A 17,099-nucleotide genomic window follows, 5' to 3' on the forward strand; every position below is an offset into this window, starting at 1 on the left:
TCCCAGGACCCCGGGATCCTGGCCTGAGCCCAAGGCAGGTGCTTCACCGACTGAGCCACGCAGGCGCCCCTTCGTCTTGTCTTTTCTCCTTCCATTGTTTAGCTGGAGGCCTCTGCTAACTACCCTTAAGTCAGCGGAGGCCTCCAGCTCATCACCCCGGCCGTCGTCTCTGGAACCTGCTGCTTCGTCTTTGTTTCGTTGCCGTTTAATCAGGATGCGTCTGGGCACTGTTTTCTTCCAGTCGGTTCTGTTTGGTTTTGCTGGGCTTCCTAAGCCTGCAGACCTGTGTCTTCCAGTAACTGCGGGGAGAGTTTGGCCATGACTTACTCAGAGGCTTCCGGGCACCAGTCTCTTCCCTGCAGGAGCACAGGCGTCAGACGTCCGATGTGGCCCCACTGCTCCCCAAGGCTCTTCCTTCTCTTCCGTCTGTCCCTTCAGCTTGATGATGTCACACACACGTCTCCACTTCACTGACCCACTTCCCCGTCCTCTTCATTCTCCTTCCTGCTCAGGGAACATTTTGTCGATACACCATATTGTTCTGTCCTCAAATTTTGGTTCTTTTTTTCTCCCAGTTTTATTTCTCTGCTGAGAACTTTAATCGTCTCATTTATTTCCAGAGTCCTGACCTTGACCTTGTAGAGCCTGGTTGTAGTCCGTGCTTAAAGTCGGTCATTCTGACATCGTGGTCATCTCGGGGTTGGCATCTGTTGCTTGAGTCCCCCCCCACCAAGAATTGGTCACATTTTCCTGTTTTTTATTTTATTTTATTTTATTTTTTAAAAAGATTTATTTATTTGTCGGAGGGAGAGAGGGAGAGCATGCACAGGCAGACAGAGAGGCAGGCAAAGACAGAGAGAGAAGCAGGCTCCCTGCCGAGCAAGGAGCCCAGTGTGGGGCTTGATCCCAGGACGCTGGGATCATGACCTGAGCCAAAGGCAGCGGCTTAACCCACTGAGCCACCCAAGCATCCCTATTTTATTTTTTAAAAAAGATTTGTTTATGTATTTTAGAGAGAGAGCAAGAGCACAAGTGAGAGTGCGTGAGGGGGGAGGGGTAAAGGAGGAGGAGAGAGAGTCCCAAGCCGACTTTGCGCTGAGCATGGAGCCCATGGGTTGGATTCCACGACCCTGAGGTCATGACCTGAGCCGAAACGGAGTCAGACGCTCAACCGACTGAGCTACCCAGGCGCCCCTTTCCTCGTTTTTACGTGTTGACGAATTATGGATTGTGCGTTGGACATTTTGACTGTTGTGCTGTGGGGCGTGTTCTAGGTCCTGCTGAAGTCTTCCGACACTGCTGATGTGTCCTGGTGCTTTGTTTGTAGTGGGTGGTAGTAATCACCTTTAGGTTCAGCACCTATTGTGCTGTTTGAGTGCAGTGCGTTCAAGGTCATTTTGGTTCTTTGGGTCTCTCCCACATGCACGTAGCTCAGGGTTGTGTGGGTTCATCCATGGAATTAGGGATCCCCTTCCTGGTTCTCTCCTTTCTTGGATTCTCCCTACACTTTCTGGCTTCAAGAAGCCCCTTTCCTCCGGCTAGAAGGACAGGGCTTCAGGTGGAGTCCTAGCTGCCCACGATGTCACCGTGTAGTCCCAGCGTGCCGGGGGTGGGGCGGCCAGCGAAGAGAGGTGGGAAAACGGCAGCTGCCCTCAGGTCCTCAGACCATGGGGGCCCCTCCCCTCTCGTGTTCTGTCTCCTGCACTGTCCCCACCGTCCTGTGACCAGGGCGGGCTGGAAGGGAAGAGGGAAATCAAGCCCAGGTCCCACTTGCCAGCATGGAGGGCCCTTTCCTTGGTCATCTGGCAGGAAGGACCTGGTTTGTGTCAGAATTTTGTGTGCCCCCTGTGCGGTGCTACGTCGGGCTGCCCTCGGCTCAGAGGCAGGAGAGGAGCCGGGTACAGAGCTGGGGACCCCGTACGTGTTGCTCCTTCGGGCTTGGCTTCTGCTCGCACAGTTGCCTGCTGTTGTTGGCGTCGAGAACCCTCCCGTGGCTGCTTTCGGTTCCCTGCGGAGTTCGTGGTGGTCCGTGGGGAGAGGCTGTCCTGACCTCCTTCAGCCTGGCAGTCCGGCAGGCCCGGGAGCCGGCTGCTCCTGCTCTTTGTCTCTGCTGGCTTTGTGCAGGATGTCCTGTGGTTTTGCTCCTCTGCTTCTTGTCATTTGTGCTGAGTGGATGCGGTGTCTGGGGGATGGCAGGGACCCTCGGAGGTCTGAGACGGAGCCTTCCTCTGGGAGGAGCGTGCGTTTGTAGACCCTGGCCCCAGTCGCCGGTCGCCTCCCTCCCGGGTGCTGCTCCAGCTGCTCTCAGGGTCTGCTGAGCCTCTGGTTCAAGCCCGTTCTTGGGGTGCAGCCTTTGGGGTTTTCAGCCGAGAGCGTCTGCAAGGTTACCCGGGTTCCCTGCTCTTCCCGCCCTGCAAGTCCAAATTTTGCCCTTAAAACTTGAAAGGTGCTAGAAACGTGGCTTACTCTCTTTCTATTTTTCTTTTTCTTTCTTTTTTAAGATTTTATTTATCTGAGAGAGCCGAGCCAGTAGCGCAGGCACAAGTCAAGGGGAGGGGCAGAGGGAGAGAAGCAGGCTTCCCACTGAGCATGGAGTCCGACACAGAGCTCGATCCCACAACCCTGAGCCCATGACCTGAGCCGAAGGTAGACCCTTCACAGACTGAGCCCCCAGGCGCCCCAGCTGCAGGGTCCTCCTGGGACACAGGGTGGACCGGACAGCATGCTGCAGCAGCGTGGGCTCTCTGGAACGTGTCCGGTGACCTTGTCCTCGTCAGCTAGCCGGACCCTCGAAGGTGTCAGTTCTGTGTGTACCGTCTGGGGTGTGCGGCCTCCCAGTACTGGACAGCTCCTCTCCGTGTGGGTGTGTAAGGGTCCTGACTTTGTGTCTGGTCATGAGTCTTCCCTTGCCAGATACGGGGTACTCACCTCCTTCACACTGGTCCTGCTGGTGGGCGCCCGCGGTGGAACCCCAGGGGGGGGTAGCTGCGAGTGCTGTCTCTTCCTTGGGGAGAGAGGGACTAGCACTTCCTGGGGAGTCTCTGAGGTGTGAGCTGGGAGGGTCTTGCCAGGACACTGGCACTGGGGTTTGTGCTCAACCCTTCCCTCCCCCAGGCACCGTCCTCGGTCAGAGAGCTGTTCTCCGAGTTGTACTCCCCGGCCTCGAAGTGGAGGGGAGAGGGAGGACGGGGCGAGGCCTGCCGAGGGCTGACAGTTCTGCTTCCCGAGTTGCCATGTGCTGGGCCAGGGCCGTAGTGTCTCCACCTACCGGGGGTAGCACTGTGCGGTCTGCAGCCCCCTCTTCTCTTCAGCAGCGCCTGGCCCTCCTCTGCTCTGGTCTTGGGTTTCCCTCCACCCTGGGACTTCTTTTTAGTGGAGTTTCTCAGAGTTTTGTGTTAGTGTTTTCATTCATTTAAGAAACGTTTGCTCTTCCTCCTTGGAGCGCACTTGTAAACACCGGTCGGTCCCTGTCAGAGGACTCTGACGTTTGGGCCCTTGCGGGGTCGGGGGTCTCTTGACTGTAGGTTCTTTCTGTTTTCTTTGCGGAGTAAATCCAGATGGTGTTTTGGATGTTCTGATGCTGACATGGGAGACTCTGGATCCTGTTAAGATCTAGAAAGTTTTCTTTAAACCGGCAGCCCGGTTAGGCCGAGACCGAGTCTGCCTGCCTCGTGTGCGGCTCAGCTCCGTGTTCGTTTGGTCCTGAAAGGCCTGGGCCACTCTGGTCGGTCCACAGGACACCACAGCGAAACCTGGGTCCCAGTATAGTTCTCAAGTCGTTGCTGTGCCGATCCCATTGGGGTCACACCGCGGCCACACGGGTCGTGTGGGACAGGACGCACAGATTTTGGGATTCCCTACGCAGCATCCGCTCCTGCTTTCTGAGGCGGGGTTCCCAGGGTCTGTCCCCCTGGCCTGGCTGGAAGACGAGTCTGTGCTTCCTGCACCCCAGGCGGCCCCAGCAGGGCGGTGGGGAGGAGCTCGCACAGGGCGCCTGCTCGCACAACTGTTGGCTGTGGCCGCGGCTGCGCTCAGCGGCTGCAGGGCAGGAGGGTTCACGGGTTCCGCCTGGCACAGCTGCTCAGCTTTCTTGTGCGCCTGGCGTAGGCTTGGGGTGTGGGCAGATTTGAAGGCCTCTGGCCGATTTTACTGCCCTGATGGTGATTTGTGGGGCTTGTCCCTGTGCGTCCCCAATGAGAGGCGGCGTAGGTGTCCTTGATGGGGACCGTCACAGCCTCCTCTGGAACCTCAGCAGTGGCCACTCTCAGTGGCACGAGTGCTGACGTCTTGGCACCCGCCCGTGGTGGGAGATGGGCTGCGGCAGGGCACGGCGGGGCTGCGGGAAGCCCCGGGCTGAGGTGCTGTCCTTCTGGTCATGGCGGCTGGGTGGTCTTTGCTGTCCTCAGACCCCGCTGGAGCCTGTTGGGGTCTTGGGCTTCAGTGGGGGGCCGTAGCGGGGTGTCAGCGGGGGGCTCCCTTGCCTAGCTCTGGGTGCAGGGGACGTGGCGTCAGTCTGCAGGGTGGAACGTGGCAGGGCGGACAGCGACGGATGGGTGCTTCCTTGATGCGCCCCTTTAACCTCTTAAAGTTCTTGACGGTCGTGTGGAGGAGAGGGGCAGCTAGCACTTGCGTGAGACCTGAGACCCACAGACTCCAGCTCTGCCCTCAGCGCCATGACTCAGGTCTCTGCCTTGAACAGGGGGACAGGCCCTTTTAGCACCTGAGGATCTGGGAGGCCCAGGGGTCGGAGGCGCTGCCCTCTGTCGCCTGCGCACCTGCTGCCCATCTCCACTTCCTGCACTTGCTCTGCGCCCTCCCTCTGTGGAGCCGGCTGGCCCGAGCCCTCCCATCGCCCACACTGCCTTTGCGTCACATGCACCTGTGGGTGCTAGCCCTGTGTCGCTGGCCGTCCACTGTGTGCCTGCTGTCACTGCAGGCCTGTGTCACCGGGACCCCTGTCCCCCAGACCGCGCTCTTGTGACCCCATGTTCTGCTCGGTTGCCAGGCATCACCCTCCCGCTTGGGAGCCTCCTGCCTTCCAGCTGTCTACTGGGAGCGCCTTCGGCTCGTGGCCTCTGCCCTCACACTCTCCTGCTGCTTCCCCCTTCCTGCCTTCTGTCTGTCCTTCCGCCCATCCTTCTTTCCTTCCTTCTGTCCATTCCTCTCGGCCAGAGACCTGGCCACCAGCAGCACTAGCAGTGGCGCTCTCTGCTGTCGCTCTCAGGCCTCGGTCTGCTGGCTGTTCTCCCGCGGTCGCGGTCGCGGTCGATCGGAGCTGCTCCCGCTGCCGCCTGCAGCCCCTCTGCCGCCCTCAAAGCCATGGGAGGCGCTGGCCCTCTGCAGCCCCTTCTTCCGTCCCCCTTCCTCACCCGGCTCCTCCCAGGGCCAGCGCTGCCTCCCACTTGTCAATCCATGGGCACCTTCCAGTCTCTTGGGTCTTGTGTCGCGGATCACTGCCACTTAAATGTGTTCTCTCTCTGACCCCACCTTCTGGGGTACCCCCTGCCCTGACCTCTTCTCCGTGTCAGGGCTTGGCAGCCATCGGTGGGCGGTGCGCCCTCTGCATACTCTCCCCGTGGCCGCCCTGACGATTTCTGGGGCATGGGTCCCAGCCAGCTCCTTTCTCCAGCACTCGGGTCTCTGGGTTTTTCTGCCTCTGCTGAGACCCCTGCGAGAGCCCCCTGGACGCCACAAAGCTGTCGTGCCTGGCGGAGAGCGTCCTTCTCGCCTGGCCGTCCCCTGTGCTTCTGGTTTTCGAGTTCGCGGAAGCCCCGTCCTGCCTCTCGTCAGCCAGGTGGGAAACTTGCCGTCTTCCTTGGTCGCAGCGCAGACCTGGTGCCCCTCCCGCTGCTGCCTGCTCGTAGCCAGCCCCTGTCGCCACTCAGGCCGCCGACTGCAGTGGGGCTCTGGCAGCCGGTGACCCCTGTCCTCCGACTCCCCCGATCCCCCTGAGGCCGGTCAACCCCGTTACTCTAGGCCCCCTGAGCACCTGTGCCCGCCTCAGTCCCTGATGGCCCCACGGACGCCCCAAGTCCCTCCTGTGTGGGCAGCGGGTAGGAGCCTAGTCGGTCGCCTGGTGGGCGAGTAACGAAGTGGCCTGTGTGGTGGGCTCCTCCTGCGGCCTCGAGCTGTGGTTTCCCAGAATCCTCTCGTCAGGGTCCTGGCCTCATGTGTCCCTCATGTGTCGTCGTCCCTGCCCCCCTTCCTGCCTCATCGGCTGCGGACGGCCTGCTCCCTGCCCTGCTGTGCCGGCCTGGGGTCTCATCTGTGCCCCACTGCGCCCTGTCCCCATCTACATGGTGCCCAGAGCCTTGTGTCCGTGTCACTTGGTGACTTCTCAGTCATCTGAAGAGGCTGTGCCCCAGGCGGTGGCTCTGCCTCGTTGGACCCCCTTGTTTCTGCACGTTTTTGGCTCACAGGAGGTCCTCAGAAGATAAGACCTAAGCTAGCGGCTGATTGTGACCAACTGGTCTTGGCTTGTAGGGGAGACGGACAGTCAGTCCCTGGGCATAGGTCCAAGACGTTTGCAAGTTGTCTTTTTTTAAAATGGTTGTTGACTTCAGTAAAACCGATGGGAAATTTCAGAAATGTGCCCAAGCAGTCCTGGCAGGCGCTGAGCCCCCGAAGCAGCTGGTTAGCTGACTCTGTTGGGGGGGGGCAGGGTGGGGAGGGGCTGGTGTGGCCCTGGGGGACGGGTATAGGGACCCGTGGGGACACGGGGCAGCAGGGGGCCTGTGTCGAGGTCCAGAGCGCGTACCTGGAGTGGATGCATCATTCTCCCGTAACTGCCAGGGTCCTGATTCCACAGGTTAGGTGAGTCAGTGATAGGACTCATGTTCATGTCCATCCGTGATTAAAAAGTGGTTTATGTGAATCCATTTATAGCGATTTTTATTGTAATTTTATTTACTTGACAGAGAGATCACAACCAGGCAGAGAGTGAGAGAGAGGGAAGCAGACTCCCCACGGAGCAGGGAGCCTGATGTGGGGCTCCATCCCAGGACTCTGAGATTGTGACCTGAGCCAAAGGCAGCGGCTTAACCCACTGAGCCCCCCCAGGTGCCCCTGTAGTGATTATTTTTGAAGCTTCCACTAAGTGGGCCTCCCGTGGAAAAGAGAAGGCAGCTGCTGGGCCGTGATGGGTGCTCTGTCCAGCCTTGCCAGCTTCCGGGGTTCAGCTCGAGTGTCTTTCTGCCCCTATGTGCCAGGACCCCTGTCCTTCCTAGGGCCAGCCCCTCTCTGTGCCTGTGTTCCGTCCCCTCCATGGCAATGGCTGTCAGTTTCTGGATCTGTTTCAAAGGGGAAGGCGGCCAGAGTTGCCAGAAGGTTGGCAGGAGGAGAACTGGATGACCCTGAAGCTTTAGGTTTGAGCAGCTGACCTTGAGACGGAGCCGCCCAGGAGGGCGGGCGGGGGAGGTGGAGGTCACTGGCGGCCAGCTAGGCTCTGTGGTGGCAGCCTCCACCTGCCAGTCTCCAGGGGGCAGAGGGGTGGAGCAGCTCAGGGGAGGGGCTGGCGTCAGGGTGTGCGGATGCGATGTGGATGATGGAGGTCACCTGCCTTGGGAAGTGGGGAGTGCCCCTTCCAGTGTTTGGAGAAATGGGGAACCAGCAGAGGGGATGGAGGTGGGGCAGGCGTGGAGAGAGGCAGAGGACTTGGTGGGGGTGGTCCCGAGGTCCCAGTGCTGGGTGGTCCCACTGCCCCTGCCCAGGGCAGCCGTGTGTGTTTCCCCTGAAAATGTCCTTGAACCGTGGACTCCCTGGCTCAATGTCCTCCCCTGACTTCTGTCCTGCTGGGGACCAGGTCTGGCGTCCTCCAAGTGTGTCCTCCCAGGCTGCTCTCTGCTCCCTAGGATGGCTCCTGTCCCTCCCTTAGCACCCGGTCCCTGCCTCGGCCCCTCATTCTCACGTCACCATCACCTACCAAGAAAGCAGAAATCTTCTCACTGTGTTTTGCTCTAGTCCTCGCTTCTTTTACTGTTGGTACGGTCTGTTGTGATTCAGAAGCCTGGATTTCAAAATAGGATCCTCTCTGACGGGGTCCATTCATTCTGGAGCCTTGGCTGGTTTGTCCCTGAGGTAAGGGTGTGACCCTCTGGCCCTGGTCCTCCCTGCCCGCTGGGCTACCCTGATGCTCTCATCGGGCTTTGAGCCAGGAGCTTGAAAACAAAAGGGCAGTGTACGTGGTAGCTACTGTTGTTGGAAGTAAGCGCCGAGGAGGAGACGGGGGACATGGAGGAGGCCCAGAGGCACAGTGAAGTCACTCAGCGCTCTGAGAACAGTGCGGAGGACGGAGGGTGCGGGGCGGGGGGGGCAGGCGGAGGGTGCTTTGGGGGTCCCTGGCAAGTTTGCCTCTTCCTCAGGCGGTACCACTGAGAGTTGGACCAGAGCCTGGACCGTGCAGGGAGAGGGTGTGCTGCCGGCCCCGGGTCTCAGCCCTGGGTGTCGTGGGTTTCCTTCAGCAGCCTCCTCGGGAGACTGGGCTTGTCTGAACCCTTCCACAGGTGGGGATGGTTCCAGAGCTCGACCGGCGTGTGCGGGGGAGGTCACAGGCTGGAGAGTTAAAGGTCTGCGGGCCTCTCCAGCGGAGACCAGCCTCTGTGTAGACTGTTTCCCAGTCCACTTGAGTACAGAGCGTCCCCACTCTTGGGGGACAGCAGTTGACATCGTGCAGGGCGAGTGTGAGGGACACCACAGGGCCGGCCATTCCAGCCATTTAGAAAGCGAGTGTCCCCAGCTGTGCACAGACAGCTGGTGTATTCATGCGGGAGGTGGTGTAGACACTGACTCAGACTGCGTTCGTGGTTGGTTTCTGCCACCTGTGAGCTTGAGCACGTGGTGTACTTGCTCTGTGCCTCCGTTTCCCCATTTGTAATGCAGAGACGGAAGTCTCGATTTGATGGAATTGTGGTAATGCTTCATGGACACGGTTTGGGTGGCCCTGATGCTGCCTGGTCCAAAGTCGGGTGAAGGCCCGGCACCGCCGTTCTGACCTTGGCACGGTGGCCAGAGGCCCGGCCTTCTCGTCCATAAAGACCGCAGTGTTTGGCCTCGCTCTCCTCTCCAGCTGGATGTCAGAGGAGAGATACGCTCGACTCCCTTCCCAGCACTGATGTCGGCTGTGCTGCCCGCTGTCCCACGGGGTGACCAGCTGCTGGGTGGTCCTGGGTGCCACACGCGTCGCCGGTGGTGGGACCAGGTGCCCTGCCGCCCAGCCTCACTGTGTCTCGGTTGCTTTTTGCCTCCATTACCCCGTTTGGGCTCCCACACCTGCTTCTCGTTCCCCTGTGTCGGGAAGACTTGTTCCCTGAGGTTGTGGTGGGGAAGTTGCTCCGGGGTGTGCCTTGCCCAGGCCTTCCCCGCGGGCGTAAGCAGCCCATTTGCCTCTGCCAGGGGAGAAGGTGTGGGAGTGTGCAGTCCTGGGGTCTCTTTATGTCATCAGTCACCCACAGGACCAGGGGCAGCTCTGTGCTCTGTCAGTGATTTGAACGGACGCGTCACGCTCACGTGGTCCTCTCTTCCCTTGGCTCAGATAACATCCCCGAGGACCTCAGGGACCCCTTTTACATTGACCAGTATGAGCAGGAGCACATCAAACCGCCCGTCCTCAAGCTCCTGCTGTCCAGTGAGCTGTACTGCCGTGTTTGCAGCCTCATCCTCAAGGGGGACCAGGTGGCCGCCCTACAGGGACACCAGTCTGTCATCCAGGCCCTGTCCCGGAAAGGGATTTACGTGATGGAGAGCGACGACACCCCCGTGACGGACCCCGACCTCAGCCAGGCGCCCATAAAGATGGTGAGTTTCCTGCACGTTTGTGGGGGCGGGGGCTGTCTCTGCAGGGACTGCTTTTAGGGCTTCTAGGGCCACGCGGCCACCAGCACGGCGCCCTGGCCTGTCCTGCTGCCGGCTGTCCCCCCGTGGCTCAGCTGCGCGTGGCGTGGTCGTCCCAGAACTTGAGGCACAGGTGGCACGAGCACGAGAGTCCCGCAGGCTGGCTGAGGTTCGCATGTGCGGCGAGGTCCTGAGCTGCGCGTGTCTCGGGGGGCCCGTCGCTGCAGAGCGTGGGGAAGGAGCCGCTTCCTCTCCGCGCTGGTCGGCGTTGGGAGAGCTTTGTGGACGCCGAGCGTGGGCTGAGGCCTGTTAATGAAGCAGCTGGAGGCAGAGATTTTGCAGGCGTTGTGCTCAGCCGTCCTGAGCCTGTCCCGTTGGGTTGTTTTCTGCGCATCGCGTGTGTGACCCGATACAGAAGGAAACGTGCCTGTCTCTCCCCAGCCCCGTTTCCCTCCAGGGGCTGCGCCGCTGGTGGGACTGCATGGGCGGTTTCCCGTGCTCCCCCGTTGCTGCTTGGGCTGGTCACTGGCGTTTTGTGTTCTGTGGCTCTTCACTCGTGGGCTTTGTGACGATGTGTTGTGCGAGTCAAGAGGCTGTTCCTCGGTTCTGGGAAGAAAGGGTGCAAAGGTGTGCTGTGCTGTGAGCCTTCAGGGCTCCTGACTGGCACCCGGGGGCCCGTTCGTGGTCCTGCGGCCTCGGAAACACCTCTTCCCCTTGGACCTTTAGTCTCAGCCCCAAAACAGGGATGCCCCCCTTGGGGCTCTCCAGGTTGTCATGGAGATGAGAAACGCACGGGGCCCTGCACATCACAGAGTGCCGAGGCGGCCGGAGCCTGGGGACGGATGAAGTGCAGATAACGACCTTGACAGAACGGAACTGGGTTGGAGCCTGCGAGCCGAGTCTGTCGAACCTGACTGTTGCTTCTGCTTCCAGAGCGCCCACATGGCGATGGTGGACGCCCTCATGATGGCCTACACCGTGGAGATGATCAGCATTGAGAAGGTGGTGGCCAGCGTCAAACGCTTCTCGACATTCAGCGCCTCGAAGGAGCTTCCGTACGACCTCGAGGACGCCATGGTGTTCTGGGTGAACAAGGTGAGCGCCGGGGCCGCGGCCGGAGCGGGAGCGAGGGGCTGCGGTCGTCTCCCCGAGCAGCGTGAAGGGCTGGGGCGCCGCTTGGGCGGCAGCTGCTGTCTCCGCAGAGGACGGGAGGCACCTCCTCGCGTGTTGCGCTGAGAACCAGCCCCTGGCAGGGCCCGTGGGGGCTGGAGGCGAGTGCGCCGTGTGCGCCATGTGCCGGCGGCCGTCGGACGGAGAGGGCTCCGCGCCTGACTGTGGAAAGGAGGGGTGTGTGCGGGGCACGAGGAGCAGCGCGCCTCTCGGCCTGTCGAGGTTCATCTCCCTGCCTCTGGGCATTCAAGGAGGCCTCGATTTTACAAGGCACTTTGGCGATTAAAAGAGAAGTGGCATTTTCCTGAGTGCCGTTTCCCCTTCTTGAGTTTAGGGGCCGCCAGTGTAACCTGCAGAGTGTGGAAGTACTTTCAGTGGCCTGTGTTATTGATAGGGTTACCTCACCAAAGCTTTTTGGTTAATAAGCATCCTTATTTGCACGTGTGCACTGGGGGACGATTGGGTCATAAAGCAGAGGGAACAGAAGACGGAGCTGTGCCCTGTCACGCTGTTTGAGTGTGCCACGAGTTGTAAATGACTTCCTTATACAGACGTGCGTGCATTCTTACAGTGTAAGGCTTTAATAAGAGGCGAGGTAAGGATCCGTGGCGATGGAATGAGTCAAACGTGGTGAAGCCAGGCCCTGGTGAAAGGGCCTCCTTCATTGTCCTGAGAAGCAAGGCCTTATGTCAAGTGCCTGTCGTAACTACTCACTAAGACGCCCGTTGTATACTTGGTTTCCCACCCAGGTGTAGGTCAGGGGGATCAGATGGGAGGACCAGACGACCTAGAGCTCTTCCCAGTGAGGTAGAGGGCTTCTCCAGGGTTCACTGGAACCTCTGGGTCCTGGTGTGGACTTGGAAGCTGGCCATGGCCCAGCAGGTCGCCTCTTACTTGTCGCCGCATGTCTTACTTGTCGTTTGTGTAATCCCACACGTGTCGGAAGCACCCACAAGAACTTGGTTAAAAAATGATGTTTGGGGGGGCGCCTGGGTGGCTCAATGGGTTAAGCCTCTGCCTTCGGCTCAGGTCATGATCTCGGGGTCCTGGGATCGAGCCCCACGTTAGGCTCTCTGCTCAGCGGGGAGCCTGCTTCCCTCTCTCTCTGCCTGCCTCTCTGCCTACTTGTGATCTCTCTGTCAAATGGATAAGATCTTTAAAAAAAAAAATGATGTTTGGGGCTGCTGTGTTTCCATAGGAAACTGAACCCTGAGTGATTCTTTCTTTCCTTCTTTTTTTGTTTTGAGAGCGAGAGGTAGGGAGGGACAGAGGAAGAGGGAGTGAGACACTCTCCAGCAGGCTTCTCGCGGAGCGTGGCGTCCATTGCGGAGCTCGGTTTCACCGTCCTGAGATCATGAGCTAAGGTGAAACCTAGAGTCCGCCGCTTTGCCGAGCGAGCCCCGCCTGCGCTCGCCGCCGGGGTTTCTGTAAATCCAGCGTGAGCGTCTGTGGTCAGGCGTTGGGTGTGTGTGTTCTTACCGGTGACCTGCAAAGCTGCGTTCGTTTCAGGAGGTCAGCATAGCGATTGGACAGCTCTCTCCCAGCCGTGGTTGCCGCAGACAGAGCCGCTGTCCGTCGCCACACGGCCTCCGCAGCGTGTCTTGACCTTGTGCTCTATGTTACTCCTTTTCTCACCGCTGAAGTTCAAGTTCTAGCCTTTTTCCCCTCTAACAACTTTCATTGAGTTTTTCCCTTTATAAACGAAATGACATGGTCATTATAGAAAATTTAGAAAGCATGATGAGTAAACAAAATCAAATACATATTTGCTGTAACCTTACCAGCTGGAAATGTAGTGTTTTAATATAAACTCTCATCATTTTTGTTCATTTGGATGTAATATGTAGGCTTAAAGGCACAACTGGGTGCTTCCAGCTGCTGGGCCCCAAGCTGAGGCTTGCCGTTGGTGGGATGGGGAGGGGTGTCTGGGCCGGCCTGCTGCGGTCTCTGGGTGTGGCCTATGTAGGTGGCTGTGCGCGTTTTGCTCCTGCACGCGACTGGTGGCCAGTGGTTGCCACGTAGCTGAGGTTCATTTCTAAAGGCTTTGGAGTGGTTTCTGCAGGTTCTGAGTGTAGCGGTCGGACTGGCTTTTCATACCGTTAGTCCATGAAGGCGTCTTATTCCATGACTTCCCATAGATCGGAGATGACCGATAAAGAACTTGCCGTTTTTAAGGGTGAAACATAGTGTCATCTTTTACTTTTATGTTTTCATTCACTGGTCAAATCAAAGTTTAAGAAATAGGGTATATGTTTGGCTATTTCCTTTTTTTTTTTTGTAAATTGTCATCTTTGGTCATATTTCTTTGGGGCTGGGGTGTATTCCTTTTCTCCCCTACGTGATCGCGTTTCACATGTCTTTAGGGGTTGCCCTGTGTTGCCGTATTTTTGTACACGGTTCTCCGGGTTCTGTTGCCTCTGTTTGCCTGTGGGCCGTGGCTGCGGCGCAGAAGGTGGTCGTCGTGTGGCCGGCTGCGTCACTTCCATCTGTTCACGGCTGTTTTCTGGCACTCACCTCTGTTTTAAAGAAATGACCTGCTTCTGGCTCATCTGCTTCTGGTAGGCGTTGCCTTACCGTTTATCATTCGCTCATAGGACCTTCCCCTTAGGTCCCTGGTGGCCTCCTGTGGTCGCGTGGCCTCCTGGGGTTGGATCTGCAGTCAGAGGTGACATAACTGTGACTAGGAACGACCTTGTCACGGCTCGCAGCCCTTTTCTTGAGGCCGCACTTCGGTTTTCCTGGAGTTAATGCTTGCTTCCGTTTTTTTGTGACTTTCCTTTGTCCTTGCCCAGTAGTTACATTTTTATTCAGTGTTTTCCATGTTTCGCTAGTTCCTTAGCATTTCCGTGTGAACACAAACTTTTTTTGTTGGTCGGTTTTCCCTCCTGTGTGTTCTTCGACGCTGGCCGAGTGCTGAGCTCTGGCCGGGGCGGCCGCGCTCAGGGCTTCACCGCGGTTTCGCTCCAGCATGGACTCGCAGTGTCAGACGGGGGCTGTGCTCACTCAGCTGCTTGCAGGCTCCTCCGGGACGGGGGCTCTGACGCAGGGCAAGATGCACCCCACGCTCTCTGCACCCAGGGTTTTCCCGGAACTGTGACGAGCCGTGAGCTCCCCAAAGCCTTTCCCACATGGACTCCAGTGGCTGTGGGTCCTCGGGTGCCTGGTGGCTTAGCAGGGGGCCCAGAGACCTTCCCACCTTCATTCTGCGGTGGGTTTTCTCCCCACTGAAAACTGCTGCATGTTTAACAAGGTTCAGGTTCTCAGGAGGTCCCGTAGGAGCTTTCTCTCCGGCATCAGTCTTCAGTGCCTGAGGAGATCTGGGTCTTCTTCGAGCTGTGGTTATACACAGTGTGTTCCCCAGATTCCTGCTGGGTCAGTACGCTTGGGTACAGATTTTGGCTTTTCTCACTGCTGTGTTGGCCTGTTTTCACTTGGGAAGGTATTTCTGTGGGTTTACTTCCTTTCTGTGTCTGGGTGCTGTCACCCCTTTCAGCCACTGTGGAGTCACACGCCTGTCTGGCGACCTCTGGGTTTTTTTCCTCTGTGGCATCACTTCTAGGGACTGTGCTGCCCAGCCTAGTGGTTCGGTGGTTGCCACCTAGGCTCTTGCCTACCTGCCAGCTGGCACTTGCCTCACCACCATCTGGAGAGCCCTTGGCGTCCGTGCTGGGCCGGCCCCCTGGCCTCCCTCTCAGCGGGTGCTGCTGTGCCGGGAGCATGTCCGGACATGGCTGTGTGCTCAGAAAGGTTGCGGCTTTGCCCGCATTCCCCAGCTTCTGAGCAGGCCCCTTTCCCTCCCTCTGGGTCATCGGGCACTCTGGAGGGGGCTGGGGAATTGCCCTCCCTAGGGCTGGGACTCACCACTGAGCTGTTCTCCAGAGTCCCTGTTCTCAGTGTGTGACTGAGCTGTCCTGTGTCCCGGAGTTCGGGAGTTGTACCAGGACCATCTTGCTGTGGCTTTTTTCATTTTTCTTGATGGCTGGCCAGTTGCTTGGTCTTTGACAAACAAACAAAACCCAGCTTCACTGCTGTATGTTTGAGTTTGGACAAGTGGCTGTGTGTTTAACACTCACAGTCAAGGTGGCATCTCCGTCACGTTACAGAGTCCCTTTGTCCCTTTGCAGTAGTGCTGCAGCCTAGATCACTGCCCGTCTGCTTTCTTCCCTGGGAGTTAGTTTTAGCTCTTTCAGGTTTTGATAGACATAGACCCGTGTATGTGCTCATTTTGTGCCTGGCTTCTTCCGCGGAATGAAGTGGTTTTGAAATCGATCCATGCTAGTGTGTCTGCCAGCGGTTTTCTTTTTGAACTCAGGAGGGTTCCATTGTATGAGCAGAGCGTGGCTTCCCGGTCCCCTGTGATGGGCACCGCGCTTGTTCCCAGGGTCGGTCTCTTGTGACTGGCGCTGCCAGGGACACTGCGCACAAGTCCACGCGCGGGGTGTGTTTTCGTTTCGTTGAGTAGCGTACGGAGGAGTAGGGTTGCCGGGTCAGCGATACGGACGTATGACCGACCGTTGGAAGAGATTGCCGGAGTGTCTTCACAAGTGACGAATCTCCCACTGATGAGGGAGCCCCGGTGCCCCCGACCGTTGCCAGCACTTGGCCTCGTCGGTCCGTCCGGGCGCTGTTGGAGCGGACGTGTGCGGCGGCTTCCCACGGCTTTCCTCCGCTCCTTCCCGAGGACTGGAGACGCTTGTAGGTGTCCGTGGTTAGCTGCGTGTTCGAGTACGCTGCCCGACTTCGGGTTTTGTATTTAATTCTGTGTCAGTTTGGGTGACTTGTGACTTCCAGGGAATCTCAGTTTTACTTAAATGATTGAATTAAATTATTATCCGTTCGATGTGTGCGTGTCTGTAGTGACGTCTCCTCTTGTTGCTGTCACTTGAGTTTCTTTCCTGGGTTTGGTCTGGTTTGTCACCTTCTGTGATCTTCCGAAAACATGCTTTAGATTTTTACTGATTGATTTGCTATTTAACTTCTCTTCCTTTTTATTTTGAATTTGCTTTGCTCTCCTCTCTGGTTGAAGGCAGAAAGTGAGCTCTTACAGCCCTGTCTTCGCGCCAGCCTGTAGCTCTCCAGCAGGAGCGCCCCCATTTGTGTGCTGGGGCGCCGTCCGCAGCTCCCCCTGCGGCGTCCTGCTACCCCCGCGGCTTACCTGGAGTGCAGGGCTGAGTCTGTGCGCGGAGGCTGCTGGGCTCCTGCACTGCTCCGGTTTTGCACTCTCTTGTGCTCGGACAGTAGAGACCGCGATGTCAGCCCCAAGTCTGTTGGGGTCTGACGGTCCGCGGCGCGGCTTTCTTAAGTGCTTGGTGGGTGCAGGGACATGGCGCGTGCTGTGCCAGCGCCGTGGGGTACTCTGCCATGGAGGTCCCGGCTGTGGGCGCCCCGTCCCACCGCCACTGTGACAGGCCTTGTGGTCTCGGCACCCGTCGTAGGTTCTGCTCTGCTGTGTTGTTCCTTGCAGTCCACTGTTATAGGTACGGTCTCCAGGATTGCTGTATCTCCTGGATGGATTAACCCTTTTGTCATCAGGGAGTGTCTGTCTCTCTCCCAGGTGCCTGTCCTTGTCCCCAGGGCCTCCTCCACTCCTGAAGCACAGCCGCCCAGCTTCCTAACCACTGGTGCGCCTGTGCTGTGCCGTTCCCTTCCTCCTCTGTGCGTCTTCACTCTCTGTTGTCTGTCTTCCCTTTTTTATTTTATTTTTTTTTAAAAGTTCTCGTTTTCAGTAATCCCTACCAGCATGGGGCTCGAACACATAAGCCCCCAAGATCAAGAGTCCAGGCTCCACACTAAGCCACCAGGCGCCCCTCTCTCGTCTTTCTCTTTAACACGAGCACCGGCCTTGTCGCTGAAGCGTTCAGAGCAGTTACGTGTAATGTGGTTCCCAAGACATGTGGGCTTGAGATCTGCTTTCCATTTTTCTCATGTTTTCCTTTTCTTTCTTCTTTTCTGGCTTATGTTGGACTGTTTCTCAGTACTCCTCTTTATAGTGTTTGGGGCTCGTTTAGGGTTTACTGTACGCATCCTCACTTCTGTACGGTTGACGTCAGATCAAGTGATACCATTTCACAAATGATGTCAGAAACGTCTTTTCCTTTCCT

General features: G+C 58.0%; 1 protein-coding gene across 1 annotated transcript in view; it reads left to right on the plus strand.

The window, feature by feature from the left end:
• The window catches only part of LOC111145584 (calmodulin-regulated spectrin-associated protein 1-like), a 58,288-nt gene that overhangs the window by 11,470 nt on the left and 29,719 nt on the right, over nucleotides 1-17,099 (plus strand). The window contains exons 3-4 of the mRNA XM_022500548.1: nucleotides 9,530-9,792; nucleotides 10,762-10,923. Of these exons, the coding sequence (XP_022356256.1) occupies nucleotides 9,530-9,792; nucleotides 10,762-10,923 (425 nt within the window). The remainder of the gene's footprint in view (nucleotides 1-9,529; nucleotides 9,793-10,761; nucleotides 10,924-17,099) is intronic.

This window comes from Enhydra lutris, unplaced genomic scaffold (assembly GCF_002288905.1).
Source record: "Enhydra lutris kenyoni isolate GAN:26980312 unplaced genomic scaffold, ASM228890v2 scaffoldscaffold13, whole genome shotgun sequence".
Classification (NCBI taxonomy): domain Eukaryota; kingdom Metazoa; phylum Chordata; class Mammalia; order Carnivora; family Mustelidae; genus Enhydra; species Enhydra lutris.